At 48.8% G+C, this 9,040-nt stretch overlaps 1 protein-coding gene across 1 annotated transcript; it reads left to right on the top strand.

The window, feature by feature from the left end:
• Positions 1–1,975: 1,975 nt before the first annotated feature.
• On the top strand, positions 1,976–7,724 carry LOC101760433 (sucrose-phosphate synthase). The gene is made up of 12 exons (XM_004971009.4): positions 1,976–2,672; positions 3,326–3,558; positions 3,772–3,835; positions 3,927–4,622; positions 4,768–4,899; positions 4,999–5,130; positions 5,355–5,531; positions 5,623–5,676; positions 5,772–5,834; positions 5,929–6,873; positions 6,967–7,094; positions 7,194–7,724. The coding sequence occupies exons 1-12, from the start codon at positions 2,313–2,315 to the stop codon at positions 7,474–7,476; spliced, it is 3,267 nt and encodes a 1,088-aa protein (XP_004971066.2). The 5' UTR covers positions 1,976–2,312; the 3' UTR covers positions 7,477–7,724.
• Positions 7,725–9,040: the final 1,316 nt, after the last annotated feature.

The raw sequence follows: 9,040 nt of genomic DNA, 5'->3' as shown, positions 1-9,040 counted from the left end.
GAGGAGGCATTCCCATTGTCAGTGCTTACAACATTCACATTCTCACAAAGTGATAACAAATAAAGCTTGTCTTGTCTGAAGGCAAGACCAACAAACTTATTATTAAACTTAATTTTACATTGTACATCACCGAAATGACAACCAAAACCATCATTATCCAAGCACGATACACTTATTAAATTTCTACGCAAAGAGGGTACATAAAAAACATCTCTCAAACGAAGTACAAAACCATTTGCTAATTCTAATGGGAGTTCTCCAATGGCTTCGACTCCAGCTTCGACGTCATTTGCTACTTTGACGCTTCTTTCTCTTCTTTGCAGGATTCTCCTTGTATGGAAGCCCTGTAATGAATTTGTAATGTGAACAGTTGCACTTGAATCAATCCACCAATTAGATTTTGCATAACTTAAATACAAGGTTTCATCTACGAATGTAATAAGATCCTCACCTCTCTTACACAAAAATTTTAGGAATTCTACACAATCCTTCTGGTAGTGTACCTTCTTCTTGCACCACTTGCAAGTATCCTTGTCCACCACCTGTTCATGGTTTGATCTTTGATGGTGATGATTCAGTGGAGCATTTCCATGTGCCTTAGAAGAAGAGGTATTGTTCTACTGAGGTTTCCCTTGTGGCTTAAAATTATTGTTCTGATAATTCCTAATTTTATTTTAGCTTAGGTAGTTGATAGAATCACCATGTGAGCCCTTAAGTCTTTCCTCTTCTTGCACACACATCGCAATCATCTTCTCAATGCCCCACTTTTCTGGATAGAGAAAGGAAAAAAGGTGAGGAGATAAAAGGACAAAAGTGACATTTCATAAACTTTAGTTCTATCAGTCCTATCTCCAAACGGAAATATTAATGGATAGTGCTAAATTTTATATAGACTAAACTAGCACGTCCAAACGTGCCCACAGATACGTCGATCGCTCGTCCCCCAACCCGTTCCTGGTGTTGGCCCACTAGTAGACTCTTCTTCTTGGGTCGAAGAAACCGCGAGGCTTATTTGGCACGGCCTGGCCCATGTGTGCATCAAGCTGGGCCACGTACAGTAGAAGCGCCAACATGCTGTTGTTGTAGCCTTTCGTATAAGAAGACGTCACAATACACACCTATAGTATACAGGTACATGTACCGTGTTACCGATAAGTCTCAGCCCGGTATTTCCTGTCGAAGAAAATGGGATATCCGGTGAATATTCCGGCGACAGCGCCGTGCATTGAGTGTCCCGAGGCGGTACTCGCTCGACGGAGATGAGGAGGGATAGCGATGCGCCGGCGCGACAGGGCATGAGGCGACGCCGCCGCGACGGCGAGCGGTTTGTCCCCGCCCGCCCGCCCGCCTCACCGCTACGGGCCAAACGCGCGAAAGTTGTGGCGACGGCGGCGGCGCTCCCCTGACGTTTGCCCACCGCCATGTCCTTCTCATCATCATCCTTCGGTCGCGTCCCGTCTCATATTATTTATATATATATATATACGTATATATATTATGATATATCCTCGCCTACGTGGTCACGTGGAATACAACGCAGCGCCTGTGGATATTGTACGGGAGGGAGGCAGACGCCCGTGGTCGGGGATGCACGCGTCACTGCCGCCAGGACATGCGTTCGGCGGCCGGCTCGGCCTCCAGCGGGCGCCTGCTGCATGGGTGGTTGCGGAAAGGATTTGGCCGGGTGACGCAGCGCGTCCACCAACGTCAGCATCACCCGCACGAGCGTGCGGCAACCGCGTAAATCCTAACGGCAACTGTGGCACGGTAAAACCGTAACCACCGGGCGCGCAGATCAAAGCCAAGGCAAAGGCGGCGGGGCCCAGGCTTCGGCGCGTCGCCTCACTGATCGAGCGGGCCCGCGCAGCCAGGGGGGCCACGTCCCGCCACGTGTCGGCCGCTGCGCCCTCCTCTCCTCTCATCCCCCGCGCTCCTTCCTCCTCCGTCCGCCGCATCGGAAGGCCCCTACAACCGCGGCCACTGCAACCGCATGGACGGCACGAGCCTTTCCTCTGTCTCTCTCTCCCTCTGTCCTCCGATGCGCGGGACGTGCGCGCCTTTTCCCCTCCTCCCCCATTCTCTCTCTTGATCGCTTCCGGTTAACACTTGCCATCTCTCCTCTCCCTCGTGTCGCCACACCAGGCGGGGCGCTTTCTCCCTGCCGCACCAAAGGAGGAAACCAAGCAACGGCCAGGAAGGGTTCACGCGAGACGCAAAAGTGGGAGGGAGAGAGGCGTGGGCGGTTGGGTTAATGCTCCTGTAGTGATCTGAGAGAGCGGCGTAGAGGCGGAGGAGAGAGCGAGAAGTAGGGGATGGCGGGGAATGAGTGGATCAATGGGTACCTGGAGGCGATCCTGGACAGCCGCACCGCGGCGGGAGGCAGCGGCGGAGGAGGAGGAGGGGGAGGGGGAGTGGGAGTGGGAGGCGGCGGCGGGGACCCGAAGTCGCTGGCGGCGGGGGCGTCGCCGACGGGGGCCACCAGCCCCCGCGGCCCGCACATGAACTTCAACCCCACGCACTACTTCGTGGAGGAGGTGGTCAAGGGCGTCGACGAGAGCGACCTCCACCGGACATGGATCAAGGTCGTCGCCACCCGCAACGCGCGCGAGCGCAGCACCAGGCTCGAGAACATGTGCTGGCGGATCTGGCACCTCGCGCGAAAGAAGAAGCAGGTCCGGATTCCTATTTCTTCCCTCTGCTTGTTTTATCACTTTCATCTCTGGATTTGTGTTATTTTTCTCTCTAATCTGTATGTTCCTTTCTTTTTTTTTCCCTCGTGTCTCTGCGATTTCCTTCCCGTGGGTTGGTCACCGTTCCGTTAAATTTGCAGTGTTCCTCTTCGTTGCGGAGATGCTTATTGAAGCGCACCCTGCATGCGCGAATTAAATAGTATTTGAGGAAAATTCTGATAGTTTCTTTTATTGATGTTTAAGGGTGATGATAGATCAGGCTTGCATGGCGTGTTGTGCTTTCAGAAATTCAGAACTGTGTACTTAACTGATGTCACATCTAAAAAGAAACTTTAATTTGGATCTCCCCTGTCTCACTGTTGTACATAGAAAAGTATCTCTCTGTATCATGTAGCATGCATCAAGGCCGACATGGTATGCTCACGGTTTGAGTTTGCTTTCCCTTTTCCTTTTGCCGAAGTCGAACTCACGTTGCTGGCTGCGAGAGCAGAGAGTTCTATTTTTTTTTTCAATTTCGAAAAGCTTTGCGTATTAAATTTCTTTGAAGAAGTGGCCGACAAGTGGGCTGATACTGTTCTGCTTGTTTGTACTGAAATTATTAGTTTGCTGATGCTTCTGAGTTTTGCGATGAGCAGCTGGAACTTGAGGGCTTCCAGAGAATGATAGCAAGGAGGAAGGAGCAGGAGCAGGGGCGCCGTGAGGCAACGGAGGACCTGGCCGAGGATCTGTCAGAAGGCGAGAAGGGGGACACCCTCGGCGAGCTGGCGCCAGTGGAAACGGCCAAGAAGAAGTTCCAGAGGAACTTCTCTGACCTCACTGTCTGGTCTGATGACAATAGGGAGAAGAAGCTTTATATTGTTCTCATCAGGTCTTAACACCATTTGAACTTGCATATTTCTGCCGTGTATATTATCCTAAATTGCTAAAGCCCCATAAAGAAAAATAATCTAGCTTTATTTGATTGCTCTCGTCCTAGTACAGAGTTTAGACTACTTAAAATATTGATAATTTTTTTAAGGATAAACTAATCCTCTTGGCTAATCCATGGAGTTCCACAAATAACAGCATTCTTCTTTTGCAGTGTGCATGGTCTTGTCCGTGGTGAAAACATGGAACTAGGTCGGGATTCAGATACAGGTGGCCAGGTAAACATCATATTTCTTTTGCTCAGAAGAGATTGTCCTCCTGTTGAACCAAGATTGATGGCTGAGAGTCACTGATCTTACAACATCACAGGTGAAATATGTTGTGGAACTCGCTAGAGCGCTGTCAATGATGCCTGGCGTTTATAGGGTAGACCTCTTCACTCGTCAAGTGTCCTCTCCTGACGTGGACTGGAGTTATGCAGAGCCAACTGAGATGTTAACCACTGGTTCCGTTGATGGAGAGGGGTTGGGTGAGAGTGGCGGAGCGTACATTGTGCGTATACCGTGCGGGCCAAAGGACAAGTATCTCAAGAAGGAAGCACTGTGGCCTTACCTCCAAGAGTTTGTCGACGGAGCTCTTCAACATATCCTGAACATGTCCAAGGCTCTGGGAGACCAGGTTGGCAATGGTGGGAGGCCAGTCCTGCCATATGTGATCCATGGCCACTATGCTGACGCTGGAGATGTTGCTGCACTTCTTTCCGGGGCACTGAATGTACCAATGGTGCTCACTGGTCACTCCCTTGGGAGGAACAAGCTGGAGCAACTGCTGAAGCAAGGGCGCATGTCCAAAGAGGAGATTGATTCAACCTACAAGATCATGAGGCGTATTGAGGGTGAGGAGCTGGCCTTGGATGCGTCAGAGCTTGTCATCACGAGTACAAGGCAGGAGATTGATGAGCAATGGGGATTATACGATGGATTCGATGTCAAGCTTGAGAAAGTGTTGAGGGCTCGGGCGAGGCGCGGAGTTAGCTGCCATGGCCGTTTCATGCCTAGGATGGTGGTAGGTATTCAAAACTCAGTCGTAGCAATTAGTAAGCACTGTTCATCATCCGGCAAATTGGGTACTTGTGGCGACTCATGTGATTAACAAAAGAATTACCTATTTCATCTGTATTGTGGTGATTGGAGAATATTATTATTGGCAGGTGATCCCTCCTGGAATGGATTTCAGCAACGTCGTGGTTCCAGAAGACATTGATGGAGATGGTGACAGCAAAGATGATATCGTTAGTTTGGAGGGCGCTTCACCGAAGTCAATGCCCCCAATTTGGGCTGAGGTTGGTGCTTGATTCCAAATCAATCTGCAGACCTACAGCAATTGCCTTTCACATGTAGTATAAATCTTAAAATCGCTGCATTGCAACTGCTTGTGGCAGGTGATGCGGTTCCTAACAAATCCTCACAAGCCAATGATCCTGGCACTGTCAAGGCCTGACCCAAAGAAGAACATCACCACTCTCGTCAAAGCCTTTGGAGAGTGCCGCCCACTCAGGGAACTTGCAAACCTTGTAAGAAACAGTTAATCTGAAGTAGAATTTTCTCATAACTAAAATTCAGTAGTGCATTCATCTGCATCCGTGTTCATAAAAGGAAAAATTTATCAGTACAATCCAAACAAATAAAGTTTGTACTTCAAATTTTTTAAATATCAAGTGCCATCCATCATGATCACAATGTAGGAAGTACATGAAACCTGCTGTTTGCCATGTAAAGGAATTTCCTCTGTTTTCAGACTCTGATCATGGGGAACAGAGATGACATCGACAATATGTCTGCTGGCAACGCAAGTGTCCTCACCACAGTTCTGAAGCTGATCGACAAGTATGATCTGTACGGAAGTGTGGCGTTTCCCAAGCATCACAACCAGGCTGATGTTCCAGAGATCTACCGCCTTGCGGCCAAAATGAAGGTTTGCTGCATACCATGAATCTTCATTCAGCTTTGGCAACTCACACTACTCATTACTCAATGGTATATTGCCGCTTGCTTGTTCCCTGCAGGGCGTCTTCATCAACCCTGCTCTCGTCGAGCCATTTGGTCTTACCTTGATCGAGGTAAGATTCTGTATTCTAACCATCAAATATTTCCCATTTCTATAGCCTTTAGGGGATAAATTAAATTTGACTTTGAAACATTGTGTGGCTTTCAGGCTGCAGCACACGGACTCCCCATAGTTGCCACCAAGAACGGCGGTCCGGTCGACATTACAACTGTGAGAATTCATGTTTCGCACAGTAATTGGGGGAAGCCCACTGCAACTCACTTTTGCAAACAATGCTAAATGAGTGCGTACATGGAACTGACAGGCACTGAACAATGGGCTGCTAGTTGACCCGCACGACCAGAATGACATTGCTGACGCGCTATTGAAGCTTGTAGCAGACAAGAACCTGTGGCAGGAATGCCGGAGGAACGGGCTGCGCAACATACACCTCTACTCGTGGCCGGAGCACTGCCGCACGTACCTCACAAGGATTGCCGGGTGCCGGTTAAGGAACCCGAGGTGGCTGAAGGACACACCAGCAGACGCCGGTGCGGATGAGGAGGAGCTCCTGGAGGACTCCATGGACGCCCAGGACCTGTCGCTCCGTCTGTCCATCGACGGAGAGAAGAGCTCCCTGTGCATTAACGAGCCACCTTCATCGGACCCGCAGGATCAGGTGCAGAGGATCATGAGCAAGATCAACAAGTCGTCAGCGCTTCCACCATCCATGTCCTCAGTCGACAGTGCCAAGAATGCAGCTGAGGCCACCGGCAGCATCGTGAACAAGTACCCGCTTCTGCGCCGTCGCCGGCGCCTGTTCGTCATCGCCGTGGACTGCTACCAAGACGATGGCCGCGCTAGCAAGAAGATGCTGCAGGTGATCCAGGAGGTCTTCAGAGCGGTCCGGTCGGACTCCCAGATGTCCAAGATCTCAGGGTTTGCTTTGTCGACTGCAATGCCGTTGTCCGAGGCGCTCCAGCTTCTGCAACTCGGCAAGATCCCAGCGACCGACTTCGACGCGCTCATCTGTGGCAGCGGCAGCGAGGTGTACTATCCTGGCACAGCCCACTGCATCGATGCTGAAGGAAAGCTGCGCCCAGATCAGGACTACCTGATGCACATCAGCCACCGGTGGTCCCATGACGGCGCAAAGCAGACCATAGCTAAGCTCATGGTTGCACAGGATGGTTCAAGTGACGTGATCGAGCGGGACGTGGCGTCCAGCAATCCGCACTGCGTCTCGTTCCTCATCAAAGATCCCAAAAAGGTTGGCCAATTCTTTAATTTGCATGTATATCTGTAATGCCTACTTATAACTTATTGCTGTATATATGAATTCGAATTCCATTTGACTGGTTAGGTGAAAACAATCGATGAGATGAGGGAGAGGCTGAGGATGCGTGGTCTCCGGTGCCACATCATGTACTGCAGGAACTCGACAAGACTTCAGGTCGTCCCTCTGCTAGCATCAAGATCACAGGCACTCAGGTAAGAGCATGCAGTGTGTAACTCGAAGCTGCTGTAGAATTTCGGACAACAAAAGTAGATAGCCTGCCTGTCAACCTGTTACCGAAAATTCAATTTCAGGTATCTTTTCGTTCGTTGGGGTCTGTTCATGGGGAACATGTATCTGATCACTGGGGAACATGGCGACACCGATGCTGAAGAGATGCTATCTGGGTTACACAAGACGGTGATCCTCCGGGGTGTCACTGAGAAGGGCTCGGAAGCACTGCTGAGAAGCTCTGGAAGCTACCAGAGGACAGACGTGGTTCCATCCGAGAGCCCCTTGGTTTGTTACACAGATCTGAAAGCTGACGAGATCATTCTGGCTCTAAAGCAGGTCTCTAAGACTACCAGCAGCACGTAAATTTGCTGCTAGGAAGGCTGGTCTCTGATATATTCTTGCTGTTCATAACTGAAAAGGCATACTCGTTTTGACCTTTTTCTTCACTACATAACTTGTGCAAAGTACCGTGACTGTATGTCTTGCAGTGAAAAATAACTAGGACACTGCTAATTTTACTACTGGTGGGCGGTGGGCGGTGGCTCACCTGATTGTGAACAGTGATTAAATAATGTTATTCTTCTTGAATAGCTGTATTCAGAGCATACAAAGATTGTTTACTGTTTCTCAAAAAGTTCCAAGTTCTAACTATCATAATTTCAGTACTTAGTCAGAAATGCGATTATCTGCAAATTCAGTTAAAGGAAAAGGAATGATAATTGGTATTTGCAAAGTAAACGGAATGATAATAGTCACTATGCTATACTACTGTTTTTGTAACTGTTCCCGTCGATAGCCTTTTCCTCCTTTCTGTTTTTTTTCCGAATGGATGGCAAGAGGTGGAAAAGAAACAATGCCTCAACCGACCCCAGACCACAAATAACGCTTCATACAGTAGAATTAGGATTGGGGGAGGAACGCCAACGCTAAAATATACGCGGTGGAAGACTGTTTTTTAGCAACGCTAAAAAATTGGGGAAGGTTTGGGTGGACTGTTGGAGTTCGTTTTTTCTCTTTTTCTCCCTAAAAAGGATATTGGGGGTAAGATTAGCAGCCTTTTGGAGTTGCTCTAAGGGTCCTTTCTGGTCGTTCCCTTTCACGGGCCCACACTCTGTAATTGGTGATTGGAGAAGGCACCTCAAACATTACATCAGTACTGTTTTTCTCTCTTGAATACACAAGAGAACACACTATTAGATTCTTCACCAGTGGTACTATTAGCTAGAGGTACTGCAGATATTCATATCCTAAACAAATAGTAAAAAACAATTTGGTAAGCAATAGCTAACCTGGCCCATTGCTGAATTTTGCATAGTTCTGTTTATTTTTGGTAACTCAAAGTGCTGAAATAGATTTTTGTAGTACACAACTTTGTTCCCATTTTCAAGAGCGTATTGGACATTGATCTTCTGAGGCAGTGCCATGCCCCTGCATTGTGTTAGATTGCTCCACAAAGAATAAGAAAAGGCAATGCCTTGGTACTTCCTGAGTTTTGCGATTGACAGCACAGTTGTACAGAAATGCAGAATCTAGTAATGAAGTTGAGACAATACGATCGCCATGCATCTAAATTCAAAAAGAAAAAAAAACTAGTAGAAGTCTAAAACTAAAAGCCCACCCACGCATGCGATGCGTATGCCAATTGCCTAATTCTGAATGTGAGGTCCCCCAAATTTAGTAGGCCAACGCACAGCATCGGGCCTACTCTTGAGCGACGCCGCAGCATCACGGACGCTGCCCCTGAAACCTCTCCCCGCCACCGCTCAGCTCCCCTCTCCCACGCTATAAAAAGAGCCTCCAAGAACACCACCATCTCCACCATAACCAAGCCGCGATCCATCCGAATAAACATCAGACTTCCATCCCTGCCAATAATCCCGTCATATCCGTGCCAGTCCCGCGATGGCGTCCAAGTCCGGTGAGCTGC

Source organism: Setaria italica, chromosome V (assembly GCF_000263155.2).
Source record: "Setaria italica strain Yugu1 chromosome V, Setaria_italica_v2.0, whole genome shotgun sequence".
Classification (NCBI taxonomy): Eukaryota; Viridiplantae; Streptophyta; class Magnoliopsida; order Poales; family Poaceae; genus Setaria; species Setaria italica.
This window is presented reverse-complemented; position numbering and strand designations above follow the sequence as displayed.

Bases quoted from the DNA above. Each gene is read 5' to 3' on its own strand.
- LOC101760433 (XM_004971009.4), top strand. From the start codon at position 2,313: ATGGCGGGGAATGAGTGGATCAATGGGTACCTGGAGGCGATCCTGGAC. The intron at 4,623-4,767 runs GTAGGTATTCAA...TATTATTGGCAG, and splicing joins GTTTCATGCCTAGGATGGTG to GTGATCCCTCCTGGAATGGA. The intron at 5,677-5,771 runs GTAAGATTCTGT...TGTGGCTTTCAG, and splicing joins TTGGTCTTACCTTGATCGAG to GCTGCAGCACACGGACTCCC.